Source organism: Eumetopias jubatus, unplaced genomic scaffold (genome assembly GCF_037043125.1).
Source record: "Eumetopias jubatus isolate StellerSeaLion01/CBP00866 unplaced genomic scaffold, mEumJub1_p1.0 scaffold_14, whole genome shotgun sequence".
NCBI classification, from domain to species: Eukaryota; Metazoa; Chordata; class Mammalia; order Carnivora; family Otariidae; genus Eumetopias; species Eumetopias jubatus.
This window is the reverse complement of record NW_028274820.1, coordinates 97,118,865-97,141,245: the sequence shown is the minus strand read 5'-3', so window position 1 is coordinate 97,141,245 and position 22,381 is coordinate 97,118,865. Positions and strand designations below refer to the sequence as shown.

The window sequence follows — 22,381 nt, the reverse complement described above, 5'->3', positions numbered from 1 at the left end:
ATCTGTATTTATCAAACCCCCCCCCCCCCCGTTGGTAAAGTCTTACGGATTTGTTTTTAACCAATCGCCCTGTCGCCCTCGGAGCCGTGCCGGGACTCCATCCAGGATTTGGGGCTGCATCCTCTCAACACAAAGCAGGGCCTCTGAGGTCTGGGGGCGGCCGGCCAGGCTCCGCCCCCCCGCCGCAGCCGCCAATCGGCTCCCGGGTGGTACCCCCCCGCCCTCTCTGCACTGCATCCCAGCTCAGCGCTGCACGCCTCCCGCCGCCACCTCCGCCAATTACCGAATCAGCAGGCTGACTACCCTGTCTCCTTGTCACGTCTCTGCAGATCAGTCCCTTCCTCCTCCGGTTAGCCCGGTGTGAAAATTGCTGGATAACGGGTGAGTATCGTCCAAAGATGGTTCTGGGACCGGAGCAGGCCCCGGCGCACCGACCAAGCCCGCGCAGCTGGGGTGGGAAAAGGAGAGATCCGGCCAGAGTCCGGGGGAGCGCGGGGGAGGGGGCGCCTGCGGGGTTGCGAAGGTAGTCGGGTCTGGGCCCGAGACCGCTTGGGCCTAAAGAGGCAGATGTCTTCCAAAGAGGACTCCCTGCGGTCTCTCCATCTCTGTGTCTGCTTCTGCTTTTTTCTACCACTCTGGCTCTGATTTCTTTCGTGCTTCGTTCTTCGCCAGGAATTACTGCCCTATTACAACACTTCTCATGATGAAATGTTTCGAAGCTGCAGATACGTACAGAAAATAATATAACAGAATTATCAGATGCGGACATTTTATTATTACCTTTGCTTCAGCGCACTTGCTCTCCCCGCCCCCCACCCCGTGGATGAGGATGTGTGCCTCCCCCCTCCCCCCGTGTGTGTATATGTGTGTGTGTCTCCTCCTTTCTAAGAAACAACCTGACAGTTAAAATCTTTTCCCCATGAAATCTCATGTCCGTCCTCAGATATGTTAGGGTCTATCCTTCTCACGTATATTTTTGTCCTTTTATTATTTATTTTTATGTAAACAATATGTGCGTTTTTGTTTTGCATTTTAAATTTTTCCATGCAACTCAATACTTGGGGGTTTGCCTTGCGGTGCTATTAGTCTTGTCATTTCAGACTGGAAAGGGACTTAGCAAGCGAGTCTCTAGCCCTCCTTGTTTATTAGCTCAGAACCTTGAGCCCTGTCGGGGATAAAGGCCGTGCTCAGATTGTCCTTCACTGGGCAGGATCCTGAATTGAGGTTCTCTTGATTGAGGCTCTCTTGATTTCTGTTCCTAGCGTTCCTTCTATGTTTTATGCCACTGAGCTCACCTACCCACATCCCTTATTGGCTATTAATTATATGATTCAGTTTGGGGAAAGATTCAAAGAAGAAAGGAAAGAGGAAAGGAAATATGACTTGGATTTGGACCAAAACTCTAGTCAGTATATTAAAAGGTATGCATTTTCCTGGAACATGAAGTATTGGATCTTAGGGCAGCCTGAATATTTATTTTATTTAATAGGCACTGGTACAGTCTTACTGCATGCCAGTCATTGATCTAAGAACTTTACAAGTATTCACTCAATTTAAGCCTTGCAATAAATCTGTAATATAGGTACTAATTTTATCATTCCTATTTGTACAGGTAAAACTGAGGTGCAGAGAAATTAAATAACTTGCCAGAAGTCACTCAGCCTGTAGATTGTAGCACTGAGATCTGAATCCGGGACATCTGGTGACAGTCTCGAGTTTTTAACTGCATTTCACATGCTACAACTAGCTCCTGAGGGCGGTGAAGTCAGGGGACAAAGTAGAACTCACAGTTCACAGAAGGGAGGGCAGCTGTCAACTGGTGATCAGAAGAGACTTCAAGAAAGAAATAGGAACTGAAATGTACATAGAAAGGTAGACTCTAGCTACCTATTGTCCGTTTGAAATATAATATATCCATAACTTACAAAAGAAACATAGATAATGCAAACAATGCAGAGCTACGTAAAAGTTGCCCTGCGCTCTTTCTCAGGTCAAACAATATTAACAGGTAGAGATGTAGTCTTTCCTTCTCCCATTATAGCACAAATACGTAAAGGGCTATTTTTTTATTACAAAAATGAAAGCACAGCTAACAGTTTTGTACAATTTTTATCCCCCCCCCGCAGTATGTCAAGTACATCCCCCCGACCAAATGGAGATCTAAGCTCTTCCTAAGAACTGAATAATATCGCACCGAAGATGTCCTATCATTTATTCAGCCTTTCGCTTAGTAACGAATAGTCAGAGAAGTTTATGTCTCTAATAGAACGGCCGTCCACTCTGCCAGGATGGGGGCCGCCGCAATGCCGAGCCAGCAGGGCCGGCGACACAAAGAAGAGCTGTCCCCTGCCAAGCACCGCCCCTCGGGCTCGCTCTCGCGCCCAGGAGGAAGTGGGGAGGAGGAGACTCTTCGCGAACCCCTCCCCCCCCCCCATCCCGGCTGCGCCTCCTCCCCGCTACCAGCTCGCTCGCCCGCCCGCCGCGGCGCTGCCTGCAGGGAAGCCCCTTCCCCGCCGCACGGTGCGTCCCCTCTGCACCCAGCCCTGCCCCCGTCCGGCTGCCGCCGCGACCCGGTGAGTGGCCCCCTGCCGAAGCCTCGCAGGCCGGAGAAGGGGCGGCTGGCGAGGAACTCGGCCTGGCTCTGGGGGAGGGCGGTGCCGGAGGCCGAGGGGGCCCGAGGGTGCGCGGGCGGACCTGCGGGACCTGCGGGACCTGCGGGACCTGCGGGACCTGCCGGAGGGGCGCCCGAATCTGGGACAGGTCCCTCGCTGATTGTGTCCTAGCCGCTGTTGCTGATTTTTCTCTGCTCTGGGCTCCGCGTCGCCGCTGCCGCATTGCTGCCCCGCTCCGGGTTCTGACATCTGATGTTTGTGTTTGCGTGCTTTGTGTGGTCGAGATACGCACAGGCCCGACGGGAGAAGAGCATCTCCTCCGCAGCTTCGTCGGATGAGAATGCCCAAGCCCAGGGAGCAGGGCTTGCTCAGGGTCATACAGGTGGCTGGTGACAGAGCATCACTTCTGTCCTACTGCCCTTTGATCTTTGCAAACACCGGCTCTGGGACTGAGTTCCCTTACCCACTCTCACCAGCCCCCGGGAGACCGGTGTGTGTGTGTGTGTAGGGGGGTGTGTGTGTTTAAGTGCAAGAGGCGCCAGTGGTCTGTGTACCCCTACCTCACCCAAACCGTGCCAACAGGTCTGGAGCATTCCCTGCCAGGCAGAGCTTTTCTGCTCAGCTCCCCTCCTCCCCCTATTGCCCCCACCCCCAGCCCCTCGCCATTCCTTCTCTGACGTCACCAACAAGCTCTTTGCGGACTGGCTCTGGGCCTGTGTACAAGTCTGGCTGGGGTGAGGGCCTGGGGAGGAACCGAGAGGATCCCGCACCAGAACTCAGTATGGACAGCCCCTCAAATTCAAGAACGACCTGTGTCGCCCGTTGTCTATTTCACAGAACGCTGCGCTCTGGGAGGCAGCCTCGCCAACACTCCCGGGCTTGTGCTCCCCATGATGCTGTACTCTTGGGAGCTTCCTCATGAGAGAAATGAGCAAATACGGGTGAGAGAAAGAGAGCCCCTGGGGAACTCAGGAATTGAGAAGGGAGTGTAGTAAGATAGGCCTAGGGGAATAGAAAAGCAGCATTTTAAATCATGCTTACTTTTTTGGGAATGGGGGAAGTATTAGGACAACTAGAAGCCTTCAAAAATAATGGTAATGGTCTGTTTTTTAAGCAGGGTAGTAGGTATATAGGAATCTGTTTAATTTTTTAAATTAACGTTCTAATAAATATGTACGACAGAATACAAAAGAAGGGTGAACCCACCCCAGTTCTAGCTTAGTAGAAGTTGATGGACATCGGACAGGGTATTGGATGTAGAAGGAAAAAGAAACAAGGGGTGCATGGAAGAAAATGGCAGGAAGAAGAGAAGACCTACAGGACTGAATGTCTGTGCTATTAATCATTTGTCAAGGCCAGGGTAGCTGTTTGCTGAAGAAGTGATCTAGGTCTGCCCTTGACACCATCCATCACTCCCGTTATCCACCACGGAGCACCTCTTCATTCTCCTGGAGAATCCAAAGAACCCACATACCCCTGATCTCAGACACTTACCCTACTTGGATTTGAAATAGAACTATAATGCAGGATGTGGTACAGTATCCAAGACAGGCCTGCTACCCTCCTTCCCTTCCAAATACATCTCTTAAAGGGAAACCCATTTAGGCTGCATGGGGCCTCTTTGTGGTAGGGGTAGGGGATTCGAAAAGCTCTCTGCCTGAGTTACAGGTTGTGCCTGAGGTACCTTCTGCTTTAGAGGTGCCTTGGGTTCCAGCAAGCTGAAAGAGGGCAGACTTGGCCCAGAGGAGAGAAAGCAGAAGCCATAGAAGGAGAACCAAGGATGAAGAACTTAGGGAGAGAAATAAAAGGGATTCCCCCACCCCGCCCCCACCCCAGGCTGTGTCCGTCTGCAGTCCCCACGCTAGGAGAGCATAAACAGGAAGCTTTCCATTTAAAAGTCAGGTGTTGGAGTCATGGATATAGCTGGTTAAAGTGGGAACAGAACCAGCTGCAAAATTCAAAGAACCCCATAGAGGAGGAAATCAAATTTTTTTAGTAGGTAAATGCTCAGCCAACTGGGAGATGAAAAAATACATTTTAGGTGAGATATGATCAGGTAAGCAATCCAGTAATATATATATACCCAAGCATTTAATGTGTCTTTACTTGCTTGTTTGAAGTTATATTACCTGTGTTATTTTTAACTGTAACAGGAATACATACAATTCAAAGGATGAAGACTTGTATAAGGAGAAAGAATACTGTTCACCTCTTCCCTCCCTAATGCAGTTAATGTTGGCATGTTAAAATGTGGCCTCCATAGATTTTTCTCTTGTATAGAAAATCCTGGTCCTTAACAGGCTTATATGTTTCTGGTACTTAAGAATGTGGACTCAGTACAAGATTCCCTGGGTTTGAATCCTGGATCCACCACTCACACTTGTGTGACTTGAGCAAGTAACACACTCTCTGGCCACCACATTTTTTGTTTTGTTTGTTGTTGCCCACCTATAAAATGGATAGTGATCTTACATACCTCACAGGTTTGTTGTCAGGATTAAATACTTTAGGAAAGAAACTTCTAATGCCTGGAACCTGGAAAACAGTGTGTTGTGATTACTCCTACTAAAATCACTAGTACTACTGTTATTATCTTTATTCCTACAAAAATGGGTTTGTGTGCTATATATCATAGTGACTTGAGGTCTCCACTTAAAGTATATCTAGGGGGACGCCTGGGTGGCTCAGTCGGTTAAGTGTCTGCCTTCGGCTCAGGTCATGATCCCAGCCAGGGTCCTGGGATCGAGTCCCACATCAGGCTCCCTGCCCAGCAGGAGGCCTGCTTCTCCCTCTGCCTGCCGTTCCCCCTGCTTGTGCTCTCACTCTCTCTCTCTCTCTGGCAAATAAATAAATAAAATCTTTAAAAAAAAATAAAAAAAAATAAAAAAAAAGTATATCCAGGGTTTTCTACATAGATGTGAAACAGATTTAACTCATTCTTTGTAATAGTGACATGATATTCTATAATATAGATTATCATCCTTCCAGATGTTGGCTTGCCACACACGCAGCGCTGGTATCAGGCTGAGGCTGTACCCCAGTCCCACTCATGGTGCAGGGCAGGGGAAACTGGCCGATCAGAGGCGAGCCTGAGTGTTCCCTACCAAACCCCAGCGGGTGGAAGGAGGCAACTCCACGGGAAAAGCCCTCTTTGTTCTGGTCCCCTACTTTTCAAATCTCCAGGCCACCTGCCCATCCCTTTGTCACTTCTCCACAGACTGTTCTCCCATGAACTAGCTTGAAATACAGCTAGGGAGACAAAAACGTGAGTTCTCTGCTCTGAGTGTTTGTGGAGTACCAGCCCTGGCAGTGACCAGGGCCCAGAGAGGAGGGGTCTGATGAGCAGCTCTTTGGGGGGTGTGCATCCGTGGCTGGCTGGGGGCTATGCCCCAGGGTCTCTTGTTGTAATACCAGCCTGTGAGGTGGGGTAGCATGCAGAGGTGGGATAGGTGTGGCTTTGGTTAGAGAGCCGCACCCACAGAAGTCATAGATGGTTCTGGACAACGTTACCTGTCATTTATCTATCTCCATTTCTAGGTTTGCATTTATCCGTCTCCATTTGTAGTTTTGTATGGCAGTGAGCATCCTGGTACATGTATCTGTAATACTGCCGCTCTTGTTTCTGTAAGAAAGGCCATCAGAAGAGGGATTGCTGGTCTGAGGGTAGGCTGACCTCTGAAACGGAGCTGCCACCGTCAGATTGCTCTCAGCTTCTCGGCCCTTCCAGCAAATTGTGGTCGTGTTCTCCTAGCCTTTTGGACATTGGGCATTATCATCTGCCTTCATCTTCTTCACCTTCTCCTCCTCCTTCGCCTTCTTCCTTTTTGACAATCTTGTGGGCAACATCATGCGTTCTGTTTTCAGTTGCCTTTGACTAGTGAGATTGAGCGTATTTTCATAGACTATTTGGCCATTTAAATTTCCTCTTCTGTGAATATCTTCTCTTAGAAGTGTAGGATTTCAACAGATGAAAGAGGTGGGAGAGGGAACAGGAAGGGAAGAGAATGGAAAGAGACTCTAAAATGAAAGCAGGGCATGTCCGGGGGTGCCAAGTGTTCTGGAAGCTGCAGAGAGACACGACTGGAAACTGTAAGGAGCGGCCAGCCCCGGAGACCTCAAGCTCCACGATGAAAGTGTCAGCTTCAACCCTGTGGGAAAAAGCAAAGCTCTGGGAGGGGGTTCTCTTCTGGGAAATAATGCTATCAGTGGCTGTAGAAGAGCAGAGGCAGGAACAGGCCCTGGTGACTCAGAAACTGGGTCAGTTTAGTCGAGGAATGAATTACTGAGCACCTTAACTAGGTTCCTGGCACTACGGTTGGAAACCTTGAACGATGACATTGACAGGACTGTGACCAGCTGGACAGGGGACAGGAGAGAGAAGGGGCGCAACTGTGACTCTTTGTGGTTTGCCGTCCTGGCTATTTGTGGGCACCAGGAAGAGCAGGGAAAGGACAGACTCTCGTGAACCGGCCGCCTGTTGCTTCTATCATCTCAGAGATTCTCTGAGGGAAATGTCACCCTCCTTAGCAGCTAGGGACATTGAGCCCCTGTAATGGGCCTAAGAGGAGCTAGTTTGGAGGGAAAAGACTAAATTTAAGACTCCTTTAGTTTCAGAGCCCCCTGCAGATGGTAGAGTGTGCTCTTTCAGGAGGGATCTTGAGTTTATTCGTTACCTCAGAACCGGGGCCTTTTCATCTGTGCCTGCGGAAGGCACAGTGCCTGTGCCGGGGACTTTCTCAAGGGCCCGTGGAAACGCTTGAGAACTAAATGTAATAATAATTAATATTAGTGTTAGCATTGGCTCCAAAATGTGAAAACTATAAAATCAGAATCATTAAATGCTTAGTTCAGTTTTTATAAAATCTGACATTAGGTTTGGGTTTTGTTCACTTTATGAGAATTCTGTATGGGGTGCCTGGGTAGCTCTTGATTTCGGCTCTAGGTCATGATCTCATGGGTCATGGGTTCGAACCCCACATTGGGCTTCGCACTCAGCTGGGAGTCTTCTTGAGGATTCTCTCCCTCTGCCCCTCCCCCCACTCGCTCAGTCTCTCTAAAATAAATAAATCTTTTAAAAAAATAAGAATTCTCTATTGTGCAAGTTAAATAGCTTACTCTTAACCAAATAATTATAAGTAAACATACATATAAATATACACATACACATACTCATATATATAATAAGTAATTGAAAGACACTTGTTATTTCCTTTAATCCTTGGGACAACCTTATGTGCTAGACTCTCCCGTCCCTACTTAATGAATGAGGAAGTGAAGTCTGAGATGTGTCGCCCCATCTCACAGTTAGTAAGCAAACAGAGCTAAGATTCAGGCCCAGATAGCCTAACTCCAGAGCCCGAGCTTGTAACTGCTTTGCCATATTACCTTCAGAGTGAGCATATTCTCTGACAAGGGAAATAGAAAGATGTCAAGGACCAAAGATAAAAACATAAGGAACATCTGCATTTTCAGAAGAGGTAAGGGAAGGATAGAAAGTGAATGGGTCAGCAGGTTGAAGATGATGAGGTTGGCTCTGGCCATAACATTGCCTGCGGTGAGAGCCTCAGGGACCAGGCTAGCAGCATTGGCTGGTTCCACCGAGTGGGCACTAAGAATGCCAACTCCCGGATGTCCTGATTATGAAAACACAGCTGCTCTTGGGGCAACTGCTTCAGTAAAGTGTATATAGTGGAGCTCAGACGTCAAGCATCCTACGCAGGGAGCTCATGGTGAAGAAGCAGAGGATTTATGTGAGTACGCATCCTCAGACATACACACCTTTCTCCACTGTGTCCAGGCACAACTAAGAATCTGCCATAGTTCCTGGTCGTCTGGGACCTGGATTCAAGCCACAGAGGACTTATGCTTTCTGCTTCCCCAGCCTATGACTGCGACCAAAGAAGCTTCTCTGAGGACCCAGACTTTCCAGACTGAAATTCTGGGATCCCCAAGCTGGGATTAATAAGATCAGTGTGGGAGCTGAGTGGGGCGGCAGGCAGCATGCGGCACCACTGGATTAGTTTTCCGGCGGCTGTTGTACCACATCACCACAAACCGGGTGACCTAAAACAGCAGAAATATGTTCCCTCACAGGGCTGGGGGCATAGAAGTTTGAAGTCCAGGTGTTAGCAAGGTGGTTCTTTCTGGAAGTTCTGAAGGAAAATCTGTCCTATGCCTCTTCCAGAGCTTCTGGTGCTCACCAGCAACCTTTAGCCTCCCTTGGCATATAGATGCATCGCTCCAGTTTCTCTTAGCATTCTCCCCTGTGTGTCTGTGTCTGCATCCAGATGTTTCTTAAAAGACACCAGTCATTAAATTAGGGCTCACTCAAATCCAGCATGACCTCATCTTAACTTGACTGTACTTGCAAGGACCCTATTTCCAAATAAGGTCACATTCACAGGTACTGGGAGTTAGGACTTACAGGTATCTCTTTGGGGGCACAATTCTGCCCACATTCTCCACTTCTGTTTGCTTCCTTCTGCGATGGAAAAATGTCAAGCTCTTTTGGTTTGGCCACAAGAGTTTAGGAGGACCAGGAAAGGTGTGATGGGGTCTCCTGGGTTGGCTACGTTGACACCCCTGGTGAGTCCCTGAGTCAATTCAGAATCTGTCTCATCTGTGTCGTGGGAAGAACTGTCCCTGCTAGGGGAGGAGTGAACTGTTTGGCTCCTTTATTTATTTGTTTATCTGTTCTTCACCAAACTGAGTCTTTGCTTTCCTCTCTACAGAAGTCGGTCCAGCCATGGCAACTCCCTCCGCTGCCTTTGAGGCCCTTATGAATGGAGTGACAAGCTGGGATGTCCCTGAAGATGCCATCCCATGTGAACTGCTTCTAATTGGAGAGGCCTCCTTCCCAGTGATGGTGAATGACATGGGCCAGGTCCTCATCGCTGCCTCCTCCTATGGCCGAGGCCGCCTGGTGGTGGTGTCCCATGAGGACTACTTGGTAGAAGCCCAGCTCACTCCCTTTCTCCTCAATGCAGTGGGTTGGCTCTGTTCTTCCCCAGGGGCTCCCATTGGTGTACACCCATCCCTGGCACCCCTGGCCAAAATCCTTGAGGGTTCTGGGGTGGAGGCGAAGATTGAGCCAGAAGTGAAAGACTCCCTGGGGGTTTACTGCATTGATGCCTACAATGAAACCATGACAGAAAAGTTGGTCAAGTTTATGAAACGTGGAGGGGGTTTGCTCATTGGAGGCCAGGCCTGGGACTGGGCCAACCAGGGCGATGATGAAAGGGTGCTTTTCACGTTCCCTGGCAACCTCGTGACCAGTGTGGCTGGCGTGTACTTCACCGACAACAAAGGGGACACAAGTTTCTTCAAAGTCTCCAAGAAGATGCCCAAGATTCCAGTCTTAGTTAGGTGAGTGCATTACCCCAGTGGGGATTTGGTCCCACGTTAAAAAAGACACGGTTCTTGTCTTTAGGTTGCTCCCAGGCTAACGGAAGAGAACTTGGCACTTAGGCATAGATTCACCCTAAATCAAGCAGACTTACCCTATATCAAACAGATCACCCTAAATCAATCAAGGTCTCCATTGCTACTGCCTCCCCAGGCCAGACCACTTAGCTCTTTGAGCAGAGAAAACTTCTTAGTGACCAGTATGTTCCCTGGTGTCTAGCTAAATGTGAGGAAATGGAAAACAGACATGAGGGACCCCATAAGACAAAGTCCAAAGAGCTGTGGGAAAGGCTTTGAAATGTCCAGCCAGATGGGATTGGGAAGTAAGAAAGAACTAGAGGATTCAGAAGGCGATCTAGAAGAAAAGATAGCATGAGTTGTTCGTGCTAAATCTAGGAGTTAGGGGAGGATTTTGTGTCTGCAGGCAAAACTGATGTTGAAGAAGGAGGGAAGCAAGCAATGGGTACAGAGACAGGCTACATGGAAGTTCTTTAAGAGCATTGCCCAGTCTGTTCTGTTCACACTGTGCTCCAGCATCTCATATAGTGCTGAACGTAGAGCAGGTTAGTAGGTGCTCAGGAAACATTTGTTGGCTGGTGATTGGATGGATGAATGGGAGAGATTAGAGGCTGGAGGAGTCCCAGGAGTATAAGAAGCGTACCAGGCCATGCCCTGTTGTACGTTAAAACTCGAAGCATCTTTGGAGCAGAGAGCACTGGGGTTTCTGACTGGCAGGAGCAGAGTAAAGTAGGATTGGGTGAGGAAGGCATACCAGGGTTAGTACAGACACATAGGGCCATGGGTATGGCCTCTTCTTGGCATGGAACATTTGAAACAAAACCCCACATGTGCCATGAGGAAAGACACAGTTGTTCTGAGGCATAATGACTGACCAAATTGATCAAATTTTCAGCTTACCAATGACCATCCTAAGGAACAGGGCGGTAAGACTTGACCATAATTCTATTTCTAAAAACCTAATCCCCCTTACTTGCCTTCACAGATGTTTTTCTCTACCAAAACTCTCCCTCTTTTTTCTTTGGCTATGCCTACTCATCTCTCATCATCAATGATTCTCAGCTTGGGGGCTTGGGGGGGTTAGGCTGTACATGTGTGTACGTGTACTCGTACATGTGTATGCGCACATGGAAAATCAACTTGAAGATTAATGCTTGAGAAAAAATCAGAGTTAATAAGGGAAGTATGCAGACTCTGTTGTGGAGATTGTGGGTTATTAGTATTGGTTATTTACTAGGTAAGATTGTGTCACAACTCTTGCTTTTGCAGGTAGGTATAGCATAGCATTGCTCATATGTTAGGTGGGGCATTTTTTGACTTGTGGACGGACTGAAGATGACAGCAATGATTTTCCTGAGCTGACTGGCTGACAGAAGTATGGAGGAGAAAGTAAAAGGCACAAGAGCGTGTGTGTGTGTGTGTGTGTGTGTGTGTGTGTGTGTGTGAGAGAGAGAGAGAGAGAGAGATGTGAAATACTGATTAAATGCATGCGTTGAGATTAGTATGGAAAAAGAGAAAACAAAAAACCCTATCCTCCTTTACCCCATAGTTTACTTAATATTCACTCTCACGGGGGCGCCTGGGTGGCTCAGTCAGTTAAGCGTCTGCCTTTGGCTCAGGTCATGATCCCAGGGTCCTGGGACCCAGCCCTGCACTAGCTCCTTGCTCAGCGGGGAGCCTGCTTCTCCCTCTCCCTCTGCCCTTCCCCCTAGCTTGTGCTCTCTCTGTCTCTCTCTCAAATGAATAAATGAAATAAAAAAAAAAATTCACTCTCATGTAGCCAATGCTGAAAGGTAGACATTGAGTGATCTTTCTCCCACCTGATGTTGTTGTGGTTGCCAAACTGTATATCAAAATCCATTAATTATAAACCTAAATCGAGTGAATTTTATTTTATGTGAATTAAGCCTTAATAAACCTTTAATACATCTTTTAATAGGACTTTAAAAAATTAAGATTCTTTAAAAAAGAATCAGACATAATCAGATTCATGTACAAGGATATGCAATTCAGCATTATTTGTAATAGGGAAGAGTAGTATGACTAAATAAATTATAGATTTACCAACCATTAAAACTATGTTTCCAAGAATAATTAAGGGCATGGAGAAAATCTTTTAGGGGGTATTATTAAATGTAATGAAGTAGGATACTAACCTGTTTTCCATTATGTTCCCACTTTTGTTCAAAAAATATAGCTCTGTGTAGAAAATATTATAGAAGGAAAAGGTCAAAATATCAGTAATGGGTAGAACTCTGGGTCATGGAATAATGGTAGATGATTTTTACTTTTAAAACTTTTATTTTCCAAACTTTCTACCAAATGTTATTAAGGTATATATTTCATTACCTCACTTCACATGTAAGAACATTAAAAGACAAGAAAAATAATTCACAAGTCACATTAAAGACCTTCCACATCTGTCAATGCATAAATACTTTTATGACATAAACAGAAAACCAAATTTAACTCTCCAAATGATTCACTTACCTTTTTAACATCTCTGATATACATATAAATATGTCTATGTGTGTATGTATTGCCAATTGCCAGTACTTTTGAATTATGAATCTTCTTCATGGGATACTCTTTTAAGCCACTTTTTCAATATTTTTCAATATCTCCTATATTTCTAACTGTTCACCTTAAAAAAGTAATAGGTCATAAACCTACAACACAACTCTTTTCATCTTTGCATATTATTTTCCCCACTCATCCATAATTTTACATAGTTACCATCTTAGTATACATAGTATTTTGAATTCCACTCACAAATATTTTTCATTCTATATGATCTTCAAAGTTATATTTGATTCACTTCATGAGAATGCCTCATTTATTTAATCATTTGCCTGCTGCTGAGCATTTGGATCTTTCTCCACTCTTGTTGTGATAGGTAGTACTATACAGAATATCTGCAAAATGTTTTAGAAACGTTAGACAATGCAAGACACCAGGATGCTTCTATTAGAATTCAAGAAGGAAGATTATTTCCATCACCTGCTTAGCGAAGTTCAGATTGAAAACCCCTATGGATTTAGTTACTCAAAGGATTTATTTATTTTTAAGCCCTCATTTAAACATGGGAATGTGAATTAAGATAACTTTAATCTTATTACTTGCATATTTCTTACTAAATTCTATAAGATCTTGGGATCCTCTCGCCCTTCTAAGAGTAAACTGTGGCAGGTCTTATCAAGATGAATCAAATTTTTATCAGAGGACATCTACTTTATGATCAGAAAAACAAATCCCTAAGTAAGAAAACCAGATGATCTACTTTTAGCCTGGTGAGAATACCCACAGGTGTCAGGACATGAGCCTCCTAGTCACTGCCCTCCCTTCCTGCCTGGAAAGCACCATCATCTGCATTTAGAATGCTAGTCTCCGGGTGCCTGGGTGGCTCAGTCATTAAGCGTCTGCCTTTGGCTCAGGTCATGATCCCAGGGTCCTGGGATCGAGCCCTGCATCAGGCTCCCTGCTCAGCGGGAAGCCTGCTTCTCCCTCTCCCACTCCTCCTGCTTGTGCTCCCTCTCTCGCTTTCTCTCTTTCTGTCAAATAAATAAATAAAATCTTAAAAAGAAAAAAAAGAATGCTAGTCTCCATGCCCTCTGTAAGACCAAGCCACCTGTAGTCTGTTCCCTGAGCAATTTCTACTCTCTTATCATCTTCATCCTCAGTGTCTCTACTGTGCCTCTAGTTCTGAGGCCAGTGGCGTTGTACTTTATGTGCAGAAGGAGACTCACATTTTATTAAGTATTTCATTTGACAAAACACTGTGTCCGTTGTCATAAACTACTCACAGTCTCATTGCAGGACTCAGGATTCATATAACCTGGAAAATGCACAGATTTTAGAGAAGGAAGACTTCAGTAAGTTCCCAAGCTCTGTCTAGTGCACACTCTATAACCTGGTGTCATAGTCACCCTCTCTAAGCCTCATCTCTGAAGTGGGATTAATAATGGCTACCTTTCGGGATGGTTGTGAGGATTCAGTGAATTAAGAAACAACGCTCAAATACCTAAAACACTTTAATTATTTTCACATCGAGCCTCCACACTAGGGTATATAAGAGTATGATGTCATGAGTATTATTGAAACTTACCTAGCATCCATCATTATGGTGCCTTACTCCAGATCATGTATGTTGTCCCAGTTATATAAAGTATTCACATTTTAACTCATGTTTTTACCTACTTCCTCCACCAAACTGAGACAGCATCATCATGATCAACTGCCACATTTTATAAATTTAACATTTATACATTTAATAAAACAGGTACTGGAGATTGAACTGGTTCCACCAATAAGAGATGTGATGCAGATAAAATGCATCATTAGATGATCAGTCTTAGGGAGGTTTTAGGAGAATCAACCAGAATAGTTTGCCTAGTTCCTCTTTGGGATAGAAGTCCCTTGTCTCATTTTTATCCAAACCTCAGGCTTCTATTAAAGAGTCCCATCTCTGTTGTTCATTCATCCATTTATATAGCCAGCATTTGTGGATTATATTCTATATCCCAGGCATTATTTCTTATGCCAAGAAAATGATTTCCAAAGACCTGAGAATTAAAAGTACATAAACATCTCCAGTAACGAGACCTGGAAGGGGTTACAAAAACTGAACAACTGTTGTAGGAAGAGGGCTGTAATATTGAGTTTCACTGGAACCTGGAAACCCGGGATCTTACTGCCAGTAAATGCAGTGTGACCTTGGCATATCCTTCTACCACTTTTTCCCTCTAAATAGGAAGTGCTGGAGTAGAACATCCTGGTCCTCCTTTAGGTTGTAGGCCATTGAGAATGGTTTTCAGTCTACAGTGATCCCTATATAAAGTCAAAGTCATCAGAGATGCATTGAAAAGAATGTTGTACAAATGGTCATACCCTGAAGTGTTTGCATGCTCCAAATTCCTTGACTTGAAAACACCCCGGTGAAACCTGAATTGGCAAACATTACACACTGATAATGATTTATATTCCCTTCATTTTGAAAGATCATGAAAGGATATTACACACAAAAAAGTCTTTGAATTCCAGATCATTAAAATTTCAGAATTTTGAAAATTGAGTAATCTACTGGAAATTAGCTGAAATGAAGGAAGAAAACTGTCAGTTTATAGGAGAGAATCATAACTATTACTTCCCAAGCAGTTTGGAAAACAGAAAATCTGAGCGGATATTAATTAATAAGCTTATTTATAACAAGGATCCGCAAATCGTTGGAGGTCATTGCTTGTTACATGTTAGGAATTTTCAGAATGCTAACTATGGAATTTTATGTCAGGATCATGGCCAGGCGTGGTGGGGGTAAACATAATGACCTAACTCCTACTCCACCATTCTCACTTCATGCTTAGTTATGTAGACTAAAATTGCATTAGTTGGATCTCAAAAAATAAACAAGATGTTTTAGAGAACGAATCCAAATGGGAAGACAGGGCACTTTAGAAGAGTAATTGCTAAATCACAATTCAGATCTCGTTCTCTTTTTGTGAACATTTTCCTTTCTTCAGTTTCAAAATACATGCTTGTTGAAAAATAACTGAAATAATCCAGAAATATGCAAAGTAAAAAGTAAAAGATCTTCATCGCCACTTCTCCCTCTGACCCAACTAATTCGTTCTTTTCCCCAGAGTTTGGACTCTATCTCCTCTGACTTTTCTTGTGTGTGTGTGTGTGTGTGTGTGTGTGTGTGTGTGTGTGTGTGTGTACATACGGGGGAGGGGGTGGTAGAGCTGGGGAAGAAGAAAGAGAAACAGAGAGAGAGAGATCTGCAACTTGATTTTTCACTTAATGTATCTTCACCATTTTTCCATGTGCACCTGATAAACGTACATCATCTTTCAGAATAGCTTATAGCATTCACAGCTGGATTGTTCCATAAGTTACTTAACCATTCACCTATTAGTACACAATAAAGTTATTTTCTAATTTTTCTCCTATATATAAAGTTATAAAGAATATCCTTTCACTAAAACCTACACAGGCTAGATATGTCCCTATTCATTTTAAGTACTTGTCAGTTTCCTTTTAGAAACTTCTTATTTTGGAAATCTTCAAACATATACAGAAATAGAAATCAGAAAGGTGAACAAACATGTACCCATTACCCAGGTGCCACAATTACCAACTCCTGCTAACTGGTCTCAACTCATCACCTGCCCTTTCCTTCCCTCTTCCAGTTTGTTTTGAGCAAGTCCTTGACACTGCATCATTCCATCCATAAAATAGTGTATCTCTGAAAGATTAAGGTCTGATCTTTAAATATAACCACAATACTGTTATCACATACTTTCAATAGCATTATTTTTTCTGACCTAGCAAAATATCAGTAACAGTATCGTTTTTTGAGAGCATTCTGTAAATTCTCTGTTATGTACATATGTCTAAACTTACCCTTTAGATCAACTGGATTATTCATATTTTCCATAAATTACTTAATTTTTATATACTTGATCTAAAAGAAATTTCTAAAACAATTGTTCTGTACTCCCACTGTGATTTTAGAATTGAACTTGGCTCAATTGAACTTATTTTCCATCTTTCAAAGCTCTATTTTGGTATCCTAAAAACTCATGAATTTTTTCATGGTGTGTATGTTTTGTCAGTCTAGCACATCCTTTCTTGCAACTAGTATTTTTCACCTTGAACTCTATTTTGTCTAATACGGTAATTGCTCTTCCTATTTTTGTTTGTTTTGCTTCTTTGTTAATCCTCTTACTCTGTCTTTCTGTATCTTTTCCAAAAGATTTGTCTCTTACTATAAATCTGATTTTTTAACCTAACCTAACCTCTGCCATTTACAAGGGAAATAATCCATTTATATAATCGAGAAAATTGATGCTCTAGTTGCTATCATTGTGCTCGATATTTTCTGTTACACTTTCTTGTTGCTTCTTTTAAAATTTTCCCTTTCTGCCTTTTGCTCCATTGGTTGAGTTTCTTTTTCTCTTTTCACTGTTTAGAAATTACACACGATTTTTCTATTCTTCCTGCAGTTCTCTTTCATTTTTTTCCCCAGATCTTTATTTAAAAATTTTCACACTTACAGGAGCATTGCAAGAATAATGTACTGATAACCACACCCTTCACCTAGATACCTCAGTGGTTAGATTTTGTCACATATACCATATAAACACATAGGAATAATTATTTTGCCTAACCATTTGAGAGTAAGATGTAGACAAAGTAACACTTCACATCTAAATACTTCAGCATGTATCTCCTAAAAACAAGGGCATTTTCCAGTATAACCATAATGCAGTGATCTCAAAAAATGTGCCATTGATACAATACTATTATTTAATGTCCATGTTCAGATGTCTGCAGTTGCCCAACAATGTCTTTTTTAGATTTTTTTAAAAAATATAGGATCCAACCAAAACATTTGCCAGCTTTTCTTATCTTTCAGGACATTAGTGTTTTTGAAGCATCTAGCCCAGTTGTTTTGTGGAATGCCCCTCAGTTTGGATTTGTCTAATTGCTTTCTCATGATTATACTCAGTCCAGACATTTTTGGCAAGAATACTACATAGGTGAAATTGTGTTCAGTACAATGTATCAAATCGGGGAGGCATGTGATGTCAGTTTTACTGTTACCGGTAATGATAGAGTTAGCCATTTAGTTAAATTGGAGTTAGTCAGATTTTCCTATTGTAAGAGCCTTTCCCCCTTTGCAACGAGTTTAATCTATGGTGTGATAATTTGAGAGAATTAACGTCCTGTTCACCAACAACCTTCTACCCACTGGTTTTAGCATTAGTTGATGATCTGTGCCTGAGTCAATATTTAAAAAATCAGTTACTTCTACTGCTCTTGGGTAGCTCCTGTTCCTTTCTTAAAGATTCATGTGAAATGTCACCTCCTCCAACGCCTCCCATTCTGATATGGATGCACCTTCTGTGCACATGTAGCAACCTGACCTTCTAGCTGAGTGTAGTTCTGCTTGTAGGTTTCTCCCAGAATTGGTTGAGATCCTTCTGTCAGGAAGAGCTTTCCTTCCCCACCCCCACATTTGTTGTTTGTTTTGTGGTGGTTTTAAAACTGTGTTTTAGTCTCACTCTGTACTCATGTCATGGACCTTTTAAAAAAAAATCAAATGTGTTATAATTCATTTAGAGTCAGTGTTTTTTGAAGGTCATCTTGTCACAAATTTGGCAAGTGAAAGCCCTATTAAGCTGACTGCCAAATAATTTGACATGACCAACCATTTTTTAGTGTTCACTCAATGTCTGGTACAACAAGGTGTTGCAAGTTTATCTTGTCCTTTTCTAGTCCAAAACCTGGCTTCAGCCATATCTTCAAAGATTCCTAGCTCCTTTCAGTGGTGAATAGTATTTAGAAACCAGGATCACCTCAGTGTGCTCATTGCTTTTGGACTGTCTTCATTCCTGGGCTCCTCAGAAGACAGCCAGGAAATATTTATTTTTTAATAAGTTCAAACGATACCTCCAGTTTAATCCAAAACTACAGGGTTTCTTCTCTTTCCTTCATTCCTGATTTGTATCTTCCATCTCCCATAATGAGAATACTGGTTTCCACAACTTCAGTATTTACTCGTTTGCTCAATCCTACAGTGCACACAAAATAATTTCATGATTACTGTCCCCATGCTACTACCAACAGCATAAATAATAAGTTTTAAAGATTTCTCTGCCTTTAGTTTTGTCCTCAGAATATACTGCACTGAACATAGAAAGTCCGAATACTGTGTTCAAAAGGTACTTGGATTGTCTGTTTTTCATTTGGCCCTACTTTTATTTAATGTGGGGTTTTACCCATACTTATTTATTTAATTTTACTTTTTGAATGTATAAACTATTAGCATGGTTACAACAGCAGAGTAGACATTCTTTTTAAGTGTACATGAAACATTCATGAAGATAGACCATATGCTGAGCCATAAAATGTCTCAATAAGATTAAAAGGATTGAAATCATACATAGTATGTTCTGATCACAGTAGTATTACACTAGAAAATCAATACCATAAACCTATCTGGAATATCTAGATATTTGTAAGTTAAAAAATACATAAATACCCTGCAAGTCAAAAAAGAATTACAAAGGAAATTAGAAAATATTTTGACCTGAATAAAAATGAAAACACAACATGTCAAAATTTGCATAATGCAGTTAAAGTAGTGCTTAGGGAGAAAGGTATGCCTTTAAATGATTTTATTAGGAAAGATTAAAGTTTAAATTCAGTGACCTAAGTTTTCCACATCAAGAAGCTAAACAAAAAATGAAAACCTCACCCAAAATATGCGGAAGGAATAAGAAGATAATAAAGGTGAGAGCTGGATTCAATGAAACAGGAAATAGAAAAACAACAGGTAAAATCAGTAAAATCAAAAGCTGGTTAGTTGAAAACAAATCAATAAAAATGATAAATCTCTACTGATCACAAAAACAAGAGAGATAATACAAATGATAAATTCTAGGAATGGAATATGGATGATTAATACAGATCCTACAGGCATTAACAGGGTAATAAAAGAATATTACAACTGTATGCCAATGAATTTGACAACTTAAATGAAATGGACAAATTTCCAAAGAGAGGCAAACTGCTAAAATTGAAGCAAGAGGAAACAGAAAATAGGTGTTAAATGAGTTGGAACTGTAATTTAAAACATCCCAATACTAAATACAGTGTGGTTTCCTGGACTGGATCCTAGAAAATGTTGGTGGGAAAACTGATGACATTTGTATAAAGTCTGGAGTTAATAGCATTTTACCAGTTTTAACTTCTTAGTTTTGGCAAACATACCATGATTGTTAATATGTTAACATTAGGAAAACTGGGTGAAGGGCTTATAGAACTTGGTACTATATTTGCAATTTTTATGGTTTTTTATTTTAAAATAAAAATTTTATTTAACATCAACAACAACGCAAAAAAAAAAAATCCCAATAAGGAAAACTTCAGATCCAGATAGCCTCACTGGTGAATTTTATCAAACATTCAAAGAACAAATAATACACTAATCCTACATAAACCCTTCAAGAAAATAGAAGAGGAGGAAAATTTTTGCAACTCGATTTATTAAACCAATATTTCTCTGATGCCAAAGCCAGAGAAAAACATTCCCATAAAACTACAGAACAATAGCCTTCATAAAAAAAGATGCAAAAATTCTTAATAAAATATTGTAAAAAGAATAAAAGTAATATATAAAAAGGATACTACATCATGACCAAGTATGGCTTATCCTAGGAATGCATGGCTGGTTTAACATTCTTACATGGAAGTAATTCACCAAATTAACAGAATGAATGAGAAAACCATATAATTCAATATATGAAGGCGCACACACAAACACATGCAAGCATTTGACAGAATTCAATACCAAATCATAATATTTTATTTAGAAATAAAAAGGAACTTCTACCATATGATGAGTCATCTTTGAAAAAGCTATAGCTAAGAACGTGCTTAATGGTGAAATACCCCAAGATTGAAAATAAGACAAGGAAAGATACCTGCTCTCACTGCTGTTATTCAACATTGTACTAAAGGTCCCAGCCAGTAAGGCAAGTAAAAAAAGGCACAGGTATGAAAAATTAAGAAGTAGACCTATGTTAACTTGCAGATAACATGATCATCTACGTAAAAGATTCTTTAAGACTACAAAAAAGCACTATAACGATTGAACTAGCAAGGTTGCAGGATACAAGGTCATATACAAAAATTAATTTTTATATACTAGCAGCCAGAAATTGGTAATTGAAACTAAAAGTACAATATCAGTTAAAACAGGACACAAAATTGTGAAATACTAATGAATCAAGTTAATAAAATTTATTATGAGACCCGTATCCTGAAAACTATAAAATGTCACTGACAGAAATTAAGACCTAAAGAAATGGAGAAATACACCACATTGATGAATCAGAACACTCAATATTTTTAAGATGTCAGTTTTCCCCCAGATGACGTATAGATCGAACGCAATCCCAACCAAAGTTCAAATGGACTCTAAAATTAATGCACATGAAAGGAACTAACATAATCTAATTTCAGTACTTATTAGAAAGCTGAAGTAATCAAAATACTGTGGTATTGGCATGAGGATAGGCATACAGATCAATGAAATAGACTATATGGTTCAGAAATAGACTCACAGATCCATGCTCAATTATTTTTTGGCAAAGGTGCCAAGGTAATTCAATGAAGAAAAGATAATCTTTTCAACATATGGTTCTGGAATAAATGGACACCCTTACGGAGAAGAAGTGAATTCTGATGCTTATCCCACTCCATACAAAACAAATTATTGAAAAGATCTGGACCTAAATGCAGAGGCCAAAATTCAAAAACTTCTATTTTTTGTTTGTTAAAAACTTGTAAATGAAAGCACAGGAGAGATTATCTGTGATCTTAGGGTAGGCAAAGATGGCCTAGATAGGACACAAAAAGTACATAGGCCATAAGAGGAAAAGACTGATAAATTGAGCTTCATTAAAAATGTTTTAAATAACTTCTGCAGTTCAATAGTACTAAGAAAGCAAAAAGGCACAAGCTACAGACTGGAAAAATTATTTGCAGTACTTAATCTGACAATGGACTTGCATTCAGAATACATAGAGAATTCTTACATCTCAAGAAGAAGATCAACAATCCAGTTAAAAAAATAAAAGGATAAAATATTTTAACATACTTCACAGAAGATGAACGATGAAAGGCCAATAAGCCCATGAAAAGATTCTCGACATCATTGGTCATCAGAGAAATGCAAATTAAAATCACAATTAGATACCATACACCCCCCCACTAGAATTGTTCCTAAAAAGACTCACAAACAAAGTGTTGGCAAGAATGTGCGGCAACTGGAACTCTCCTGTTACTGTTGGGAATGTACGATGATACAACTACTTTGGAAAACAGTTTGGCAATTTCTTATAAATTTAAACCTCCTCTTACCATACCACTCAGCCATCTCATTCCTAGGTATTTACCCAGAAGAAAGGAAAACATGTCCACACAAAAATTTTGTGCGTGAATGTTCATGGCAGCAAGCCTCAAACTGGAAGCTACCCAAATGTTCACAACAGATGAATGGATGAACAAAATGTGAGATATCTACCCAGTGGCATACTACTCAGCAATAAAAAGGAATGGATTACTGTTAGGCTCAATAACATGGATGGCTCTCAAAAATGTATTCTGAGTGGAAGAAGCCAAACACGAGAGAGTCTACACTTTATGATTCCATGTATATGAAACTTTAGAAAAGGCAGATCTCACCTACACGGAAAGCAAGCACGTTAGTGGTTGCCTGGGGACTGGAATGACTGAAGTGGGGCAAAAGGTAGCTTTCTGTGGCAATGGACATGTTATAT

At 41.9% G+C, this 22,381-nt stretch overlaps 1 protein-coding gene across 2 annotated transcripts in view; it reads left to right on the top strand.

Annotated features, from left to right (window-relative positions):
- The first annotated feature begins 307 nt into the window (after positions 1 to 307).
- The window catches only part of TCAF1 (TRPM8 channel associated factor 1), a 35,278-nt gene continuing 13,204 nt past the window's right edge, over positions 308 to 22,381 (top strand). For both annotated transcript variants that reach the window (XM_028106143.2, XM_028106145.2), the window contains exons 1-2: positions 308 to 381; positions 9,344 to 9,977. In XM_028106143.2, the coding sequence (XP_027961944.1) occupies positions 9,358 to 9,977 (620 nt within the window). In that variant the 5' untranslated portion in view covers positions 308 to 381; positions 9,344 to 9,357. The remainder of the gene's footprint in view (positions 382 to 9,343; positions 9,978 to 22,381) is intronic.